We start from the raw sequence: 21,082 nt of genomic DNA on the forward strand, positions 1-21,082 counted from the left end.
CCTATTTCTTGTCGCATTCTTTTTCTATACTATCTTCTTTACTTTCATCCAGTGTACATGCCTCCTCTTTACATCGCCTAGGCCAAGGTGGGTGTCAGATTCCATAGACTACTCCTTGTCGCTTCGACATCTTCCTGTCTTTTCATTGTATCGCATTTTTGTGGTGTATTGAACTGATAAAATTGCTAATAAACCAATGATGGTGATGATGATACATAGCGCGCCTTGAACGGATGAAAATTTATAATCCGACGATTTTTATTCTGTATTTTCTGCCAGAATCACAGTGGCGAGTTTTAGCGGTAGATCAGAGATTGACAGGTGATGGATTTGATTCTTCGATTGTCGGGCTGATGTAGTTTGCGGCTCTAAAGTGTTGATGGAGGAAGTAAATGTTAATTCTTTGATCCCAACCGAATCGACATTTGACGTATTATTGCGGTATTTACTGTTCGTCGGTGGCATATTCCAAATAATCTGCATACTCGCGGTGATTTTCGTTCCAGAAGACCACGGTTTTTCTGCTGATCATTCAAGTGAAAATAACCATCAGATACGAAACAATCCTCAAGCGGCGCATAAAGAAAATCGAAATAAAAAGAGAAAGACTGAAACCAAAAAAAGGCGTTAATCTGAATTTGTGATTTAACGCTTTGTCATTTTCATTTAAGACTGATCAATAAAATGGACACATATGTCAGAAACGAGGCATGGATATCAAAGGAAGCTGCGGAAAAAAAGGTAAACCCCCCGAAAACACATGTAGACTTGCAACGCTTGAAAATTGATAAACTCATGCGAAAACCTGACAAACCTGTCTTCATTCCGGAGGCAAAGAAAGCTTGGAAGCCCCGAGATGCCCCCGAATTCGTTCGAGATGTTATGGGCTCCAGTGCGGGTGCAGGGAGTGGGGAATTTCACGTTTACAGGCACATAAGACGGAGGGAATTTCAGAGGGAAGCTTTTCACAGTGAGATGGAAAAGAAAGAGAAATTGGATCAAGAATATGAGCAGCTTGTACAAGCGAATAAAGAAAAGGCGGAGAGAGCGACCGCAAAGAAAAGAGCAAAGCGACAGAGGAAGAAACAAAAAATGCAGTTCAAGAAGAAGAAACTCGAAGATCAGCAAAAAGATAACGGTAAGGAGGAAGAGCAGCGGGAAAGTGATGAAGATGAGAAAGAGGAAAAAGAAGAACAGAGTTTTGTTATGGGTGGGAAATAAGCGTCTGTCTAACAAGACTTAATATCTTTCACATAGCGGTGAGAAAGCCTTCGAAACGGGGCAGCAACGGGCTCGTGCAGGCATTAAAACCTTCAGCTCGATCTCGTATCTTGTAAATCAGACCCTGCATACTTGATCTGGTTCATCTAATCATCTGCTCTATGGCGGCCTAATTGACCGCGCAGCTTTTTATATTGGATATATCGTGTTCAAACTATTAGATCACTCTTAAAATGATGTCTTCCAACTTTGAGCGATTCCTAGAATGGCCGGTTCCATTCTGACTCAAAAAAGTATGCATATCGGTATTATCATTGTGGAGTCGTTGGTGCGGTGAGATTGTTCAATCTTCATAACAATGCCGATGTCTGGGTGTTTCAGTGCCCTGACTGTATAGTAAATTCTTGAAATTGAGAATCGGACTATACTGCCTGAGCTGTAAAAATTCAGGATTGTACTTTTTCCAGTTTTATCCCTACAAATATTGGTCCGTATCAATTTTGCAATAGATGTATTGCGATTTTTGGGGTGGACGTCCACAGATCCAAAAAGTTGCAATGTGGATCATATTAGGATACAGTTCTGGGTGAATTATTGTAGGCAATGGTATGCCTTTTGAGAGGAATAGTAAATGATTGTGCCGACGAGCGACGAATCCAAGAGTTGATGTTGTTTCATTTGGACATGAACAGTGATGAATCAAAAGTCATGAGCCTAATATTATTTACAATTTCAATTGTCAGTTTTATTGATCATTATTCCAAGTCTCTGATGGTATTAATATTGTGTTACTTGTACAATCCGAGTGCGGGTTGGTTACATTTTAACATTGCTTTTTTAATTGGCCAGGCGATAGGTTATCACTTTCCGCCATGCCTACTATATGCAGAAAATGTAATCCGCGGCACATGAAATATGAATTGCAATGTGCTCTGCGATCCTGTCAATCGAGGGGACTGTTACAGACTGTGAAATGGCTCGCGGAACAATCGCTCTCCTTAAAATGTGAACCAGAGAAACCAGATGGAGATGAAGAGAATCAACGATACGTCGTTACTGGTGATGTTGATGCTGAGGAGACACGCTCTAGAAGCGAACTGGATAATTTCGCTGTTGCTAAGTCATACTTCGATCTCGGGGAGTATGATAGAGCAGCTTTCTTTTTGGCACAAGATACTTCGAATATTGGATACTTTTTACACATGTACTCGAGATATAAATCTGCGCTGAGAAAGAAACAGTTGGGACGCATAGACGACCATTCCACTTCAAACAGAGTGCACTCTAAAAACGAAGAGTTGCGCGTGTTGAGAATGGAACTTTCTAAAAAGCATAAAAGCAATAAGTTGGATTCATTTGGATTATATCTCTACGGAATTGTGTTGAAAAAGACGTCAGAAGGTTTGGCGCAACAGAGTGAAGCTACTGACATCTTGTGTCAATCCGTTAAAGCATACCCCATGAATTGGAGTGCTTGGTATGAGCTATCTAATGTGATCGCAGATCAAAATATGTTGTCAAATCTACACCTTCCAAAACACTGGATGAGAGACTTCTTCTATGCAATTACACACGTTGATTTAGTCAATATCGATGACGCATTCCCGATATACAATGATCTCAAACTATCCGGATTTAATGAGAGTATACACATCAAAACGCAAGAAGCAATAGCTCATCATAACAAGAGAGAATTTGACGAAGCTATCACAATGCTGGAAGAATTGCACCGAGAAGATCCATACCGCATTGAACATATGGATATCTTGTCTAACATGTATTACGTAAAAGACCGTAAAGTTGACCTTGCGCATTTAGCGCATCATTGCTGTGAAGTCGACAAATATCGTGTTGAGACATGCTGTATCGTTGGAAATTATTACAGCATGCGAGTTATCCATGAAAAAGCAGTTATATACTTTCAAAGAGCTCTCAAGCTCGATCCGAATTATTTAGGAGCGTGGACTCTGATGGGGCACGAATACACAGAGGTCAGCAACACGTCTGCCGCTATTCAAGCATATCGTAACGCTGTTGATTTGAACAGGCGTGACTATAGAGCATGGTATGGACTCGGGCAAACCTACGAGCTGTTGAAGATGCCGTCTTATTCTCTGTATTACTACAAACACGCTCATAGGTTGCGTCCTTTCGACTCTCGCATGATTATGGCTTTGGGAGAAACCTACGAAGCGCTGGGTCGCACGGAAGAAGCCAAGATGTGCTACAGGAAGACTGCCGCTGTCGGAGATATAGAAGGGATGGCTCATGTAAGACTTGCGAAACTGTATAAAGATGAAGATAAAAACGATTGGGCTGCATATTATTACGACAAATATCTCTGGCAACTTGAGGAACATGGGATTGTCGCCGATACAAAAGCACACACGGTCGCTTACGTGTTTCTTGCGAATTACCACTTGAAGACGACAAAAAATTACGAAGCAGCCACCTATTACGCACACAAGTGCCGAGAATTCCCTTCCGTCCGAGAAGAGGGGAGTGCCGTGCTCAAACAGATTTCTCAATTGAGAGCAGTGTCCGGTCATAAACCAATCGACACACTGCCGGCTGAGTTAGCACAGCCAACACCGACGCATAATATGATTGCTAGTGTCGCTATGGACACGGATTCACCCGGTGGCGATTTTGCACCTATGAAATTGTCGTTTTCACCTGGCCCTGTCGATTCTGATACTAGTAATCTTTAGCAATACTCCTCATTGAAGTAGCTGACTGCGAATTTATTCATTTGATTCATAGACCTTACAGTCTGAAAGTCATTTGACAAGGGTGGGGACAGTTTCTTACCTATTTCAAGTGCTTGTATTAGTAGTATATGAGGTGACATAATTTCATACAGTATGCCTCAAGTAGTCCATGTAGAGCAGTGGTTCTCGAACTTTTCTTGGAGTGCGTATCAACAATTTAACAAAAAACTCGAATTCACTCCAAATGTACGTAGAATTATGGACCATCATGTTTCTTCTCTGCAAGCTCATTTAGGTGGGCTGCAACCTAGTCAAATGATGCGTAAAGCATGCAACTGCATTCGATGAAGATGTCTCTTAGATTGGAAAAAATAACCTCTGCAATTTGTGAAACTGGCATTTTTCTTGAAAAAGAAATACAGTTACTGTATGCACCACAGGTTGAGAACCACTGATTTAGCCTAATGCAAAGTAGAAGTTGATTATCATGCTGCAGGTGACAATCATGTCAACAAATTCAGTGCCGAGACGCAATTGCGACAGTCGCATAAGCATCCGGACACAGGGCAGTCGTTGTGTGCTGTAAACCATTCCTTGATGTGTTGCCGATGGCCGCCATGTTGACAAGATGAGCACCAAGTGAAGGAATTCTCAAGTATGACACCGTCTCGGTACGGGTCGTCTTCGAATTCGCTATCCGCTTGCGACGTGCCTAGTCCCAAACAGCAAATGGAACATCTTGGCAGAGGTTTGCGGCATTGCGGGCAGCTTATAGGCTTGCTGGCGTTTCCGCTACCCTGAATCTTTATCCCGCGACCTCGAGATACGGAAAATTTCGGATGCATTATGCCTTTACCGCAGAAATTGCATAGCACGGATATTCCTTGGTAAGTATACTCGGATCGTTGCGAGGAATTGGGCTTGCCCAAGACTGTGTCGAACCACGCTCTCTCTTTCCATAGTTGCCATAAATCCAGCAGTTTTCTGTAACTATTAATTATGAAACCGGCATTTTGATTCCGGGTAATATCAGATGACCCTCCCTGTATTAATCCAAGGGCGGCAGTTTGGACGTCCTTTGTTCTGTCAATGTACGCTTGCAGGAGTTCAATGCCCAAATCTGTTGTCAGTCCAGTAGCGATAATACCGTCCAAGCAACCATTTTTCGCAGCATCATCACTCAATTCATCCATAACTACTGAAAGGCTCTCATCGTCTAAGTACATACAAGCGAACCCAATGCGGTCCGAGATACTGACCTCTCTCATTTTTAAAATCGATCTGAAATCAACTTTCGGCTCTTTTAAAGCCTTCAAAAATGCGAACGCAGCTCTGAAATACGGGCTCGGCATGTCTCTTTGGAGGTTGTCACACATTTCTCTCCATAACGGTGTCGTGTCATTAGCTGCATAGCCACTGAAAGCCATCGCGACTACAGCATACTGATAGGCCATGTCACCGTTACAATTTTTCAGTATACTAATCGCCAATTGCATGTCTAAATGCCACAACGCTAACACAGCGGCTCGTTCCAGATTTTTTAATTTAGACAGGGACATCTTGAATTCAGTCGAGTCCTTTCTGATTTGGCATATACTGTACCAATCACACATGTTCAACGCTCTTCTCCTGTGTTCGCTGGAATATATGGAGCATGATGAAGATGGAACTCCTATAATTGAAAATGATACACCTGAGCTGCTCGTCTGCTTCAGCTCTTTCTGGAGACCACAAAATCTACTGTTCAGTACTGTAGTAGAGCTTGCACTCCGTCCCCACGGTGGTCTGCCGCCATGGCTGAGGTTTGGCTTCGTGTCTTTCATGACAGAGATAGGGTAACTTTCTTTTGCAAGCTTTATCCATTTCCAAAATAGTCGCAAGCTTGTGTTATCTGGTTCTAAATTCACTTTGGAGTTTCCGTGGTCTTTCGAGTGATCGAGACCGTATCCATTTTTGGATCTCTTGTATATGATCTGTTCGATGTCGAGCAAGTTTGCTGCGTCGGAGGCTTGCTTTTGTTTGCCAAAATACTGGTGAATATGCTTGCAAGCGGTGACAAGTTCAGATTGATTAGTCCAGTTCAAAGATATTCTTTCAGGTATTTTCATTCTGTGTACAATTCCAGAATCGGTTACAGCTACAAGTCGATTTTCTGAATAAGGCAGCCATGCAATTGATGCTGTCTTCTCACTTGCGTTTAAAGGCAGTTTAACGATTTGTTCTACATGTCGGTAAACAATATCTGATTCACTGTCAGTAACTACAGCATGGGACGTATCATACACACGCACAACGTTCCGTTCACCCGACCCACTAGATATAGTAGCTAGGAAACCGTTTCTAGTGGGACACCAATCTGCTTTAATTACATTGCCCCTTGTCGATATGGTTGCGGCTGGTTTGGAAAAGCTTCTCAGATCCCATACATTAATTTGGTTTTCATAAAACGAAGCAAACCGACTGTCCAAGCAAGGATCTTGACATAATCCGAACACAGATTTTGTGTTCACAACTTGACTCGCAGTACGAAACGATCTCATGTCATACAAACGAAGGAATTTTCCATTAACACCCGCTACCAATGTCCTAGGTTCTCTGTCAGACCACATGATTGAGTTTACGGCTTCCGAAAAGCACGATTCTGTTTGTCCTCTCAATTTATTATCAATAAGTCCAGTGACGTGTTCTTTCTTTGGTCCTTCTTTGAGCAGATTAGTAACAATTAAGGAGGACTCAGATCGACTTTTATCAAATCCAAAAGCTAAATACTCTGGCTGCATTTTATTCCAAGCCAGTGCTTTGCAAGACCTCGATGCTTGATACAGGAGAATATGGTTGGAAGTCAATGATTCCGGGTAACTGGGCCAAAGCATATAAACGCTTCCATTTTCCAATCCCACAGCCAATGAAATAGGATTTGTGGACTTTCCCAAACAGCACCATGTCATGCAGTTAATATTCCAAGAGTCGACATGCTGAGGTAAATCCGGCAGGGTGGCAGATGTAAGGTTGAAGTCGTTCTTTGTCAGTACCCCGTCATATTCATTGGAGGATGGATCCAAATGAAGAAATTTTATGGAATCGTCCACATCCAAGGCCAGAAGACCTTTCCGTGATGGATTAGCTAGAAACTTCATGTGTAAATTGCTGCAATGCAATGACAGATGATGTAAAAACCACACAAATTCATTAATATACTTGCAGGTTCACAAATTCATCAGTTGGTTTTACACAAATGCTGATTCCGTTAGGAATGCTCATGAGGCCTATATTACATGAGCTCTCAATACACTAAATAATCATAGACATAGCCAAGATCATCATTTTGAAGTGAATTCAAATATGGGTGGGGGGAATTCTAATAACCTGTCGTTGCCGATTCATTTTGATGCAGTAAAAACATATGACATCACAAAATGCATGTGGAAAATTTGAAGTCCTTTTTCTACCAGTGGCAACGCAATTAAATAAGATCATAAACAATTTTTATTGCAGTACAATATTACTGAATATAGTATATTCCTATTGAAATGAACCCGAATAATATACTATTCCGAGGTAAGAGTTTCATTGACGGAAAGTTGTTTCAACTAAGTCTATTTTTCATTATTTTGCAATTACCAAGTTATTTTGAATCAATGAAATATTTGAAAGAATGGCCTTTTAGGCTAGATTCTGCTCAGTACTACATCAAAATGACCCGAAATTGGCATGCAAATCTACTTAATGAACCATATTTAGCACTATGAACTAGAAGATGCAAATTTCTTCACATTAAACAATCAAAACCAACCCAGATTGTAAATCTAACAAAAGTATGCAACTCAAAACAGAGATTTGAAACTTTGAATCAACTTTCGAGAATTTTACCGCTGCTATCTTTTTGATACTACTGAATATTCTGCAAGGCAGAGCCCCCTTAAAACCATCACCTCGATGTCGGCTGTTTGCTAGATTCTATTCATCATAATGTCGCTAAAAATTGTACTGTCGAATTTTGTTAAAAAAGACTTCTTAGCTTGGGACAAGTCGAAAGTACCGTAGCCTATATAGTCCATAAACGTTACATCTCGTCAAATTACATTCTAATTCTAACACTGACATTCTAATGGTGTTTCATTTCTCTAATTATCGAAAAGTCTTCAAGCTCAACGTTTTTCAATTAACAATAAAATCGGAATACATTCGCCGGTCCACCGATCAGTGGTTGAAACCAATGATGATGATGATGAAAACCACTGGTCTGTAGTCTACATGAAAAAGTATTTGACATGCCCTCGAGCCTCTACGGGCAAATTGATGGATTATATTTCCCTCGTCAGTTAATTTCACAATACCTCTCAATAACACCTGCATCAGGCGATATAATCATCAGGAGTTTGAACCAAAAGCAGAAGCACTGCTGAAGCATTGCCATGTCAGCTAGATTGAAAATTCAGCATCACGTCGGCAATGGAAATATTCACCAAAAGGGTGCGCTGTTCGTCTCACATCGAAATCGTAGTTTTGAGTTCGATTCCGACCCGCCAGGTGATGCGAAAGGGCTTATGGCAAATCGGAATAAATAGTAATCTATGCAAACGTAGCGCCGACTTTCCATGCCTCCTTCACGTGACGACCGTTGATAATGCTTTGCAACGATGCGATTGTCAAGGTGCCGAGGTGGGTGTATTTGTAGACGCGGTGCTGCTGAAAATATCGACCGGGTCTTGTGACGGTCTGTAGCGAAGATTAGGAGCGCGGAGAGTCGGAATGATTTCTATAATAGTAATAATGAGCGAGAATCAGTTGTTGCGTAATTGCCGTCACGCTATTTTGGCCCGCATACCATAAGAAATAGGTTGTTAATGGGCGTTCGTTTCCGCCGTCGCTCAATTCGTGCGGAATGTATCCGTCTGCATTAATCGTTTGCAGTCTTCATGTCATTACCATGCTTATTAGATATTGCGGTGCTGTCACAGCCGTCGTTTTCGAGATTCACGGTTTAGACTATCATTAGTGTAGCTTCCGACAGTTTATATTCAGTATGCTTGAAATATCGTTGCGTAATCACCAAAATGCACTTCGCGCGTAACGTTAGTGTGAGTTATAGCAGTTTGCATGTGAGCAATTATAATCTCCGGATGCTTACAGGTGTGTAATATGAGATTGAATATATTTTGCGTCTGTATCCTGTTCTTTCCGCTACAAGGCTGTGTCACTAAGCAAGCCTTGGCTACCGATGAGCCAAGCTACGAGGAAAGTGCGCGCCAAAGGCTGTTTTCTTACACCACGGATAACAAATTCTCGGAATACTTAGATGAGACGGTTTTCATCCCGATATTTGTGAGGAACAAGGAACATTCTCTACCTTACTTCTTCAAGGCTATCGAGGATTTGGATTATGACAAAAAACGAATTTACTTATGGATTGTATGTGATCACACGAAAGATGACTCGGCATCTCAGATAGACGCATGGGTTTCCGGTGTGCGGTCACAATATAAGAGTGTAGAAACGGAAATAGACACTGGAGCATGGCATTATCCTGGACAGAAAAGCGATTTGTCTTGGACTACAGAACGTCACTTGAGGATGTTGGAGCTGAGACAGAGAGCATTAATAAAAGCCAGAGAAATGTGGGCCGATTACATTTTTTATGTGGATGCTGATAACATTCTTATGAATCCTTCTACGATTCGTCATCTAATTGATAAAAATAAGGTGTTAGTTGCACCGATGCTTTACTCTCCATCGTCATATACAAATTTTTGGGGAGGTATGAACAATCAGGGATATTATGTAAGGACCGATGAATATTTTCCAATAAGAAATAATGAGATTAACGGGACCTTTCCTGTTGCTTTAATTCATTCAACCTACCTTATTGATCTCCGGAAGAGGAAGTCAAGAGAGATTCAATTTCTGCCTCTCCGCAAAGATTACAAATATGATTTGGATGACATCATTATTTTTGCAAGCCATTGCAAATCTGTAGGCGTTGAGATGTATGTCGACAATACTGTGTTTTACGGATACATGCCAGTACCTTTGGACGAATCTAAATCATTAGAAGATGATTCTGACGCATTCATACATTTGAGAATGGAAGTAATGACAGAACCGCCTGTTGGAGTTGGAATTGAAATGCAGAAGTCTGCTTACATTCAAGAAAAAGTCCTTACCCCGACGAAGTTAGGGTTTGATGAAATATATGTTATCAATCTGAAGAGACGCAAAGATAGGCGTTCGCGCATGAAAAAAGTCTTGAAAATGCAAGGCATTGATTACACCATTTTTGATGCCGTCGACAGCAAGACTTTGGGTGAAGATTATCTCGCTGAAATGGGCATTAACATGCTTCCAGGGTTTATAGATCCTTATTCTCAACGTACCCTAACGTGGGGCGAAATCGGATGTTTTATGAGCCACTTTCACATTTGGGACGATGTCATTGAAAAGAATTATGCGCATGTCGTTGTTTTGGAGGACGACGTTCGATTCCAACCGTCATTTGTCCGTAAGGTGACTGATTTAATGGGGCGAATAAAGGCCGCCAATTTGAAATGGGACTTGATATATCTTGGACGGAAAAAATTGAAAAATGTGGATGAGTTCCCTATCACGGAAGTTGAAGGTTTAGTAGAAGCGGGGTATTCCTACTGGACTATAGGATATTTGCTGTCGAAATCCGGAGCAGAAAAACTGAAAGACGCAGACCCTTTGTCTCGTATGGTGCCTGTTGATGAATATATCCCAATTATGTTTGACAAACATCCGATAGACGAATATTCTGAAAATTTTGCACGTAGGGATCTAATTGGCCTGTCCGTTGATCCACTGTACATATATCCAACACACTACACAAAAGACGTCAATTATTTTAGTGACACCGAGACATCATCTGTGTGGGAGGTGGATGTAAATGTAAATGATGAAAGTGCGGATGACGTAAAAATAACAGATGATAAAGTTGCACATCACCGCGCTAAGAATGAATTATAACGCAGATATAAGTATCGTACTTCAAAATTCTCCCAAGCTAATATCGATAGCTCTACGCTGAATGAAATGATGAACTTTTGAGCTCTTGAGCATTTTGTATAAGGAATTTATAATGACCAATGACCATTTTATATAGCCTAGAACATAATTTTTTTACTTGATTATTTTATGCAGTAAAAATAATGATTTGAGATCTTACAACAGTTTAAACTGATTAATGAGATCATACTAAATAATGAGATCATTTATTGTGATATACTCCACATAGGTACAATGGAGTGAATTCAATCATTATGCATTGAAGGGAGACTGTGACAATTTTTGCTACCAGTTATTACGCATTTACACAGGATGAATGTTTCCTTTCTATCAATATTTTGCTCGATTTCAACATGTCTACGTATATTTCTACGTTTGTTACAAAATCGACCACAGTTAAACTTGAAAATAGTATGTGCATGATACATCGTCTAATCTAAATCTATTGACTTGATGGCCTAGTCAAACATCCTTTATACTACCGTATATTTTATATACTCTGTTCAATCTGTAGCCAGATATTGTGAATAGATAATTATTAATCATTTTACAAGAGACTCATGCTAAAGGTAATATCAAAATTTAGCACTATGCTGGTTGTACATAATTGGTTATATCTACTCGTGATTCATGTCTTGGTGAAATTGTTGGATCATAATAGCACGCACAGAAGTTGTTACAAAATCATTTATATATAATAAGACGTTTTTTGCAAAGAACACTATTGCCTATTCTGCCGATTTTTATAGATGCTCCACTGCCATATTCTTTCCGCTGAAAATTGTCAAAATTATGCCGCACATGTACTGTTCTGTTGCAATTCTCAAAGCGACTGAAATGTGACTTAACACTGCAAACTTTTTCAGATTAAGTCTGTCTCAGACTTTTGGCTTGTGTTCTTCATTCTTTTTAAGTGGCCTTGTGACAAGGCTGAATAATCAAGACCAGGCAATGCCACAATTTACGAAGGAAGACGTTGAAAGCGCTAAAAAGGACAACCGTACCTTGTTGGTGAAGAACCGACGCGTTTTTGATATATCGAATTTTGTTAATATCCATCCTGGAGGCAAAGAGATAGTGACGAAATGGCATGGAAAGGATGTATCCACGATTATGGAGAAAGGCACTCATAAACACAGCGAGAACGCTTACAGATGGTTAGAGCAACATTACGTCGGGGATTTAGTGGAAGAGAAAGATGAAAACGCGAGTAAAGAGATCCCGCAGACACCAGATTTGGTGAATTGGTCAGAGCCTGTTGTATGGCAAGTCGGACATTTAGGGGCTAAATATCACGACTGGGTAGACTCGCCAGTCGACAGACCCCTGCGTTTGTTCAAGAGTGACTTTGTGGAATACTTTTCCAGCACCAACTGGTATGTGATACCGGTGTTTTGGATACCGGTTATAGTCATGATTTTGCTGACGACGTACCGCGGTTACAGTGAGATAGTGTTCTTTCAATCCTTACCGTTCATTAGTTTCACGTGCTCCAACGTAGTGATGATTCCTTGCTTTGTTTTCGGGATATTCGCGTGGACCTTTTTGGAATACGCCCTGCACAGGTGGTTGTTCCACGCCAGCCCACCTGTGTCGTCATACTGGCTAATCACGTTGCACTTTCTACTGCATGGGCAACACCACAAGGTGCCTTTTGATAAAGGAAGGTTGGTGTTTCCTGTAGTTCCTGCTGTTGTAATGGCTAGTATGCTGTATTCGCTATTGGCTGTGTTCTTAGACACACCAGTCAGACACACCGTCCTTGCAGGCATTCTTGCTGGCTACTTGGCTTATGATTTAACCCATTATTATTTGCATTATGGGTCCCCATCTAAGGGCGGATATTTCTATAACTTACGGGCATACCACGTGAGACATCACTTTCAGAATCCAGAACTTGGGTTTGGGATATCAAGTAGGCTCTGGGATTACCCTTTCAACACATTACTCACAAAGGTTAAGAAGTACGAATAGCTTCCGATGCTTGTTCTAACCATCTTCACGTTGTTTATCACCCATCTATTAAGTTCTTTTTAACTGTTGTTTCAGAGCGAGGTTGCTCTGCAATGATCGAAGCACTTGTCCAATGTGTTGTTATGGTCTATGTAACACACAGCGACAGCAGGCTCATATGTATATCCTCAAATGTCTCATATGCAGCATTGGTGTCCATAAAATTTCGACAATCATGGGCTAATCACTGATACATTCTTGTGAATAGTAATAGAATTGGTGGCATTGCATCTTTATAAATACATCATTGCCTGCTGGCGATTTTGTGACAAATTGGGATCTTTTTAGATTGTGTTCGGTCATTTATCCATTCTACAATTGGCAATGACTCATGTTAATTCTTCCCTATTCCTATCTTACGGATTCTGTTAGCTAGCGTAGAAAATGATAGCTTGATGTCGAAGCCTATTTTTAGTCCGTCTTTGCAGTTTCACTTTGCTTCTGCATAACTGCACGGAACGCGTCACTTTAAAACTAGCAGGGGGTGTCCCTTTTGAGCACAAGAAATTTCTTCAATTGCTGCAACATTTTGTTTAAGTTCTATATTGTGGACCGTTGAGGACCTCGATCGAATTGACCCGTGTCTATTGATTTCATCATCAATGATGTCGGGTTGACCATATTTTTGTTAGCAAATTTACCCCTATGCAAAATTTCCAGCAGAACGTCTATGTAAAGTTCGGGGTTTGGTTTCTTGCTTTCTCCTATTAGTTAGCCTATAGAATGAAATAATGGCATGTTTCACTTGTATGTGATGCAACGTGTTTGCGTTTTCGCACTGATTAGTCCCGTGCATGTTCCAAATCGAGGTAATCACGAGTTAATCGACCAGCACTCATTTCCAACTGTTTTCGTCAAACTCCCATCAATACCGTAATTGCTCTCAAATTGACGTTTGTATTGTGTTAACTTCAGTACTTAGTCATGTAACGGGGCATCATTTATAATCCCTGAAGTTTTTTTTTTGTCAAACATCAACATGAAATCCATTGTCACCTCACTATTCAACTGTTTGGCTTCTCCAATATCTGCCATAGTGCCATTACTCATTTTTACCAGGGTAATTTGCCGCAGATGCATTAAAATTTAGGGTAAATTGGTTTAGCCGGGGCAGTCCATTGTGGATAGATCATTTATCGCTCATAACTCAATGAAATTTACAGTAAATATTGTGTATTAGTGTGTCTTATATATATCAGTGTGACAGTCATTTTTGCTACTGAATAGTGGCAATTATTAGTGAAAGTGTCCGACTGAGCCTACTTGGCTTTAATAACTGAATATGCCTCATTTCGAAGAAAATATTATATTAATTGATTGACTAAGGGTGATCATTGCATTGACCATTTATATTGTAATCACATTCCCTTTCACCTACTTTTCGCATGTTTCAGTCCTTCATCATTTTATGATATTTTGTTTCACAATGTTCTGAGATAGTAGATGTCATCGGTCAGTTTCTGTGCGTAACTGCCTTTCTAAGAACATATAACATATACTTTTATGCATGTTTGAGAATTATTTACCGTAAGCATGTCATTGAATCGAATTGGAAAAACAGTTGCGTAAAATTACTTATACAACTTTTTGCCTCTCGCTTATAGAACTAGTACCGGTAATATAATTTGTGCCTTTTCAAACCATGTAATGTCGTCGATGAACTGTAAGTTGCTTTGTGGGTACAATGTATGATGGCATAGTTACTGTATGTTATAATTGTATAATAGCGATGCACTATAAGAAAAGCACCATTAACCCAGGCTATGTATGTATAAAGCATACATGTATCACGGTACCAGCCTCGATGTTATGCGTTAATCTGATAATGCTCTGCATCATTGTAGACTCCACTGCCGTCCTAATCCTATACTGAAGCATTAGACGTCTCCAAAACTCCAATTTTTGAAATTGTGCCCACTGTATATGTTGTGTCATTTTGTTCGTCAGTGTCAAAACGGATATGTGAATGGTAGCTTGTTATGGTAATTGCGGTATGTTTACGGTACAATTAAGCTAGTATGTTATGTTGGCTGAATCATGGTGAATAAGAATAATTTATTGTATTATAAGTAGTGAATTTACTTGCATTGTTACTAATTAACAACTAATGATACCAAGAGAAACCCGATGAAATTATAGTTTTTATCGTGTTAATTGTGTCATATTTTTTGCAGGTGTGTAGACTTATAATATAGATAGTTCTTTATTGGAGAAGTGCAAGCATTTGGATTTATGCGAGGGAGCGCTGGACATTATGGGTATTAGCCAATGGTTGCAGCATCCAAATTTGACCTGATGATAATGTTATGGTAACAAGCTTATCAATTGTCGGGATGCATACATATACATGGGTCAGGGAGGGACTCCTATGTATTTAAAGAGCATCTTGGAGGTACAGAACTTCAATACCGTGTAGGCGTACAATTGAATAATATATTCGTATTGAAATGAACTGGAATATTTTCGGCTGACACTCGTCAGGGGTAATCGTCAGCAACTATTTAATCATTGGAGAGAACATTGTATATCAACAATCGTATCAGCTTAAGCTAAATGTACTATTTTTAGAAGGTACAGGGTACAGAAAGTCCTTCTGCAGGCACAGACTCGGTATTTTGATACAAGTTGACTCCAAGGCACCAAAATCGAAGTGGGAATGTAATGAATTGTAATGATTTGTTTGGTTCCAACTTCCAACTATTTTGACAGACCACGTAATACCGTACTTTGTGTAACTGAAGCAAAATGATTCAATCAATTCTCTTCATCATCTATGCATGCTTGCTGCTTATGCTGCCGATAATCTACTCATTAATTGGGCGAGTTTTTTGACCTGTCAGAAATTTGTCAAAATTGTAGCGTTAAGTCAAAATTTGTCAAAATTGTTCAAAGTCAAAAAATTTTTGACGTCTGCATTACGTTTGTATCGTAGATTTTGCACTGTCGGTGAACTCATCATTTGTCACTTTATAGGCCTACCGTTGTGAAGGCCAATTGTCTGCTCATTGTGAATCATAAACGGTGAAATAAAACGGATAGGTAAACATGATTTTATGGTCAACGTACCGCAATATCCTAACTGAAGAAAGACTTCTTGGGCATTGCATCATTCTTATATTAAGCAGTGCATGATGAAAAATTGTGATACAGACAATATTGTCACAATGAAGCAACACGGTGTGTCACCAGCAGTGTACGCACAACACGAGTGTTGTCAGCCAATAACTGCTGCTGTTGAACGTTCTTTCTCCATTCTTGGCAAAGCTTCTTAGTAAGGACATACACTTTCTACCCAAGAATGTAGGAAAGTATATCTGGTTGTACTACAACAAATTTTGATTATTTCTACCATGACATGTATTGTAACTACTGGAATTCTTCATAGGGCTAGGTTATTTGAGTACTAGTTTTTGTATGTAAAAATTTGTCTGTTTCTAAGCTAAAAACGTTTTTTCAGGACAAACTACTTCGTTAGGACAGCCAGTTCCAACCAGAAATAAAGATTAGTGGTACAATTTTAACATTATGTGGGAGAACACCTAATTTGCATACGCTAGATCAAAATTTGGTCAAATTCAGTTTGTTCATGTCAAAAAATATCAAATTTTCAATTTTTTTAGGTCAAAATTTTCCTTTTTTTCAAGTAAAAAAAAATTGCCCTACTCATAACATTTATTCTGCATCAAATTATGCGCTTTTAGATCAATCTATGTATTTGAGTGAAACATATCACATCTACAATATATAATAGGGCTTGGTGAAATCGAGGACGTGGGTGTTATGACTACACTACAGTATGAATGATATGGAAAGTTCAGATATGTACCATACCTTTTGTATGACCTCAACGTTATTGATGCAAGTTCTATATCACATTAAAGATTGTTTGGTATTGTTTTACCATGCCTGTGTCATTGCACTTTGTAACAATGCTGTGGATTGATCTCGGCATCACAGAATGTCATTTCTCCTAACGTACATAGCTTTGTGAAACATGTTTTGTATGCTGCGATAGGCTAGGTCAGTAAAATCAAATTCGTAACATATTTTCATGACTGGACTTCTAAACTTGATCATAAAATTGACCTATATATTTTTAATGGGCAACTTTATGAAAGGTGGACACGACAATCATAATAGCTTGAGATGGGACGGTTTGTTCTGTAGGCTATAATGTATAGATTCTGTTGATTGTAAATAGTTGAAATTGCTGACGTCTTTTTATAACCCTCATTAAAAAGAGTAGTAGTTTACATGTGGTCTGCTTGCGTAGGCTGTGGGACTGTTGCTTTCTATAATCTTTATATTAGTGCCGATAATTAATAGGGCTTTCTCATTCATTTATTAATTGTCATGGTGTTTGCTTAATTCAGAAAGGGCTGTGCCCAGTTAAAGGGGCACGGCACTCTACAAATCACGTGGTCTCAAATTGAAGGGCAAAACGAAAAAAAATTTGAGCTAACCATTTTCTTGAAAACGCCACCGTAATGGAGCTGGAATTTATTGAAATTTCCGCAGCAACTTCACGCTCTAGCAGTCACGCAGAGATCGAACTTGATATAGTTGCCAGCCGATGTTATGAAGGAAATACGTCGTACACGCCAAGGTGGTTCAGATACCGCGTTCAACGGAAGATGTTCAGTCAGGAGATTTATGTCAAAATCGGGCCTAGTGTATTCAATTTCTTTGTTTCATAACATCGGCTGACAACTATATAAAGTTCGATCTCTGCGTGACTGCTGGAGCGGGAAGTTGCTGTGGAAATTTCAATAAATTGCAGCTCCATTATGGTTTCGTCCTGAAGAAAACAGCTACGGCCAAATTTTTTTTCTTTTTCGTTATGCCCTTCAATTAGAGACCACACCATATTTAGAGTGCAGTGCCCCTTTAAGACCCTTTCTATCCATTTCAAACGGTTCATGCATTGTTCACCAATGTGACCTTCATTTCACTGATTGTGCCAAGGATTTTCCTAAATCACAATTCAATTATATATCCTGTTTATTATTATATCCTGTTTACAATATAATTTCCATGACATAAGTCTCTCTCACCTCTGTCTGTTCTATCATGGCGGCCTTCATTCAGTGACTTTTACGCTCTCCTTGTGCCAAGGATTTTCCTGTCTATCAAACAATTATGTATCCTGTGAATTATTATATCCTGTTTACGGTATAATTTCCATGACACGAGTCTGTCTTGCCTTACCACCTTAATCTTGTTGGCTATCAAACTCCATACTTATTTAGTTGATATCAGGATTTTTTTGTGATTGGAATGAACTCTCAATGTAATCCACGTATCTAATATAGTTGGGTTCCTGCTACCAAAAATGTAGATCAGTCAGTTTTAGATATGCATGAATGAGTATCCTTGTAATACATTTGTTTCTGTTGATTCATCTTCCAGTGCAGTTATGTCATCCAGTAACAATTCCGGTAAAGTTGTGGCATACTTTCTGTTTGCTCTGTTTCTGATTCTTCTATTGAAGTCATGTGACAGATCTACACTCCAATTTGTGACGTTCATCGGGAATAACCACCGCAATGAAGCCAAATTTGGTTTAGCATCTTACTACCAAGACCATATGGTGCTACAAGCCGAGCCTTACAATGCAGTTATTTGGGGATATGGCGTTTTGGGCTCAACGGTAGAACTGTTTGTTAAAGGTAAAACATTTACCGGGCATGTTGACGATGTAATTGATGGGCAAGGGGTGTGGAGAATCGTTCTGGACCAGTTACCCCCGGGAACAAAGGCCGATGTGTCTATTACACATGAAACCAAAAATGGCGTGCGTAACATGATCACAATTCATGATGTTCTATTTGGGGATGTGTGGGTTTGCAGTGGACAAAGTAACATGGCGTTTCCAATAGCGCACATGTTCAACTACTCCCAAGAACTGGACCTAGTGTCGCAGTATCCTGACATTAGGATTTTTACAGCAGCACAGACTACATCTGATGTGCCGTTATACGATCTGAAGTCGATATCGAGGAATTGGGAAATTCCTACAAAAGATAATGCCCAATCTTTTTCTGCAGTGTGTTGGGTTTATGCACGTCATTTACATGACGTGCTCAAAATCCCAATTGGTCTTGTTGAAACAAATTGGGGTGGTACGCCCGTTGAGACTTGGTCGTCATCCGAAGCACTAGCAGCCTGTGGTCTTCAGGCAGAGAACAACTTCAAGATTTCATTTTCGTCACGGTTCTTTACCGAATCAGAGAATGTGCCTCCGCCACACCAAAACTCAGTTTTATGGAATGCTATGATTCACCCATTTTTAAATATGACAATCAAGGGAGCTATTTGGTATCAAGGAGAGGCAAATTCTGCTTATCACAGGGACCAATACAATTGTTCGTTCCCTACTATGATTAAGGACTGGAGGTCTGCATGGTTAGAAGGTACACACGGCCACACCAATGAGGTATTCCCGTTTGGTTTTGTACAGCTCGCCTCTATCACATCATCCCCGGAAAATGGGGAATATCCTGTAGTTAGATGGCACCAGACTGCGGATTTTGGATACGTTCCTAACTCAGCGATGCCCGAGACATTTATGGCTGTTGCGTTGGACTTAGCGGACCCTGATTCACCGTATGGGTCTGTCCATATCAGAGATAAAGAGGATGTTGGGTTGAGGCTATCTTCTGCTGCGTTACATCATATTTTCAAATTATCACCTGATAAGTCAGGGCCAAGGCCGATAGCCGCTGCGCAAGTTATTGATACCGTTGTACTGCAGTATTCTTCTGATAACTTGGTTGTGAACGATGGAAGAAAATCAAATTTTGAAATCTGTTGTCTTGGTAGCAATTGTGACGTCAGCGATTTAACAGAGTCGGGATTTGTGGAGTGGTTGCCGTCTGATATAAATGATTATGGGTCTGACACCATTCAGATTTTGGGCCAAGCTTGCAAGGATCAGTCTGGAGTGAAAAGGGTTCGCTACGCTTGGCGTTCTACACCTTGTGCCTTTAAGGATTGTCAGCTTTACTCCAAGCAAGGAGCACCGGCTCCTCCGTTTGTGATCGATGTGCAACACGATAAGGAGTCTCCAATCGGCGAAATGAATGCTTAGATCGGAAATATTTTTATTCCGTAATACTCTTGGCATGCTTTTATTTGCTATACCCATAATGTTGCCAGAATATGCAGGCTACATTGTGAAGCACGTTCGTGTTCAAAGTTTGAATTGTTTGTCACCTTGAAACCATCTCAGACACTTAGAACTCAGGTCATGACTAGTATTTAGAGTGAGTGACCAATATGCATACCGTACTGGTTTGCTGGTACATTTTTGTCATGCGTAGTTAAAAGCAAATTGCATTTCTTGCCATTGATATTATTTGCATATTTTCTGTTATTATGTACATATATGCAATGCATTTTTATTATGTTTGAAATTATACATCCAACACATAACTGTCGTAGGTGTTATGAAATGATAGTTTATTCCAGATACTTGGAATACTGACTGCAATACATTTTCTTGAATCGGATTTCATATGTATTCTTATGATTTTTATTGCTTTTAACAGCCATTTCATGAACACTATCCGGGGTCCCAATCTTTTCATAACTTTGTTTCACTTTCATAAGATATAACTTTTTACATGCTATGTTGACCAAGGCCGTGTGCTCTGTATGAATTGAAATACTGTTACCTTGTATTTGTAACGTTTGATATAGGGAAAGGAGACAATTGAAATGGTTTTTTCAGAACTATCATGCCAACTCGTACAGTAGTCTTTTATTACCAGTACCGATAGATTTGTGAATTTTCTATTCAATATCATAATTCAAGTTTTGAAAAGTTGGGGTTAACGCCTCCCGACTTGATACATATTCTAAATTTGTTTTGCTCGTGGTTCTGCAAGGCTTTGGTGATGTTACCATGTGTAAGTCATGTATATGAGGTGTGTGCATGATATCATATGCTTATATTTTGCCACCATGTCACACTGGCGTTCAGTGCCATATTATCCTTGTTAGTGATACCTGACTGAATTTATCTATAGCTTCTACTTTGTGACTATATTGATCTCGATTGTTCTGATTTCGCAGTGTTATCCACAATTATCACACATAAATTATTGCTGCTA

The 21,082-nt window shown here is 39.8% G+C and overlaps 5 protein-coding genes across 5 annotated transcripts; 4 read left to right on the forward strand and 1 right to left on the reverse strand.

Annotated features, from left to right (window-relative positions):
• The first annotated feature begins 311 nt into the window (after positions 1–311).
• LOC145450443 (PRKR-interacting protein 1 homolog) lies at positions 312–2,070 on the forward strand. The gene has a single exon (XM_080328972.1). The coding sequence runs from the start codon at positions 685–687 to the stop codon at positions 1,219–1,221; it is 537 nt and encodes a 178-aa protein (XP_080185098.1). The 5' UTR covers positions 312–684; the 3' UTR covers positions 1,222–2,070.
• Positions 2,071–2,091: 21 nt separating this feature from the next.
• On the forward strand, positions 2,092–3,990 carry LOC145450404 (uncharacterized). The gene has a single exon (XM_080328930.1). The coding sequence runs from the start codon at positions 2,094–2,096 to the stop codon at positions 3,930–3,932; it is 1,839 nt and encodes a 612-aa protein (XP_080185056.1). The 5' UTR covers positions 2,092–2,093; the 3' UTR covers positions 3,933–3,990.
• Positions 3,945–7,523, reverse strand: LOC145450396 (GATOR2 complex protein MIOS-A-like). Its single transcript, XM_080328922.1, has one exon. The coding sequence runs from the start codon at positions 7,067–7,069 to the stop codon at positions 4,436–4,438; it is 2,634 nt and encodes an 877-aa protein (XP_080185048.1). The 5' UTR covers positions 7,070–7,523; the 3' UTR covers positions 3,945–4,435.
• Positions 7,524–8,635: 1,112 nt separating this feature from the next.
• On the forward strand, positions 8,636–11,822 carry LOC145450403 (procollagen galactosyltransferase 1-A-like). The gene has a single exon (XM_080328929.1). It carries the CDS (start codon positions 9,075–9,077, stop codon positions 10,914–10,916), a length of 1,842 nt encoding a protein of 613 aa, XP_080185055.1. The 5' UTR covers positions 8,636–9,074; the 3' UTR covers positions 10,917–11,822.
• Positions 11,823–11,895: 73 nt separating this feature from the next.
• On the forward strand, positions 11,896–21,044 carry LOC145450421 (fatty acid 2-hydroxylase-like). Its single transcript, XM_080328946.1, has one exon. The coding sequence runs from the start codon at positions 11,907–11,909 to the stop codon at positions 12,927–12,929; it is 1,023 nt and encodes a 340-aa protein (XP_080185072.1). The 5' UTR covers positions 11,896–11,906; the 3' UTR covers positions 12,930–21,044.
• The last annotated feature ends 38 nt before the right edge of the window (positions 21,045–21,082 follow it).

This window comes from Botryllus schlosseri, chromosome 11, assembly GCF_051294905.1.
Source record: "Botryllus schlosseri isolate E-star chromosome 11, Bs_hap1, whole genome shotgun sequence".
NCBI classification, from domain to species: domain Eukaryota; kingdom Metazoa; phylum Chordata; class Ascidiacea; order Stolidobranchia; family Styelidae; genus Botryllus; species Botryllus schlosseri.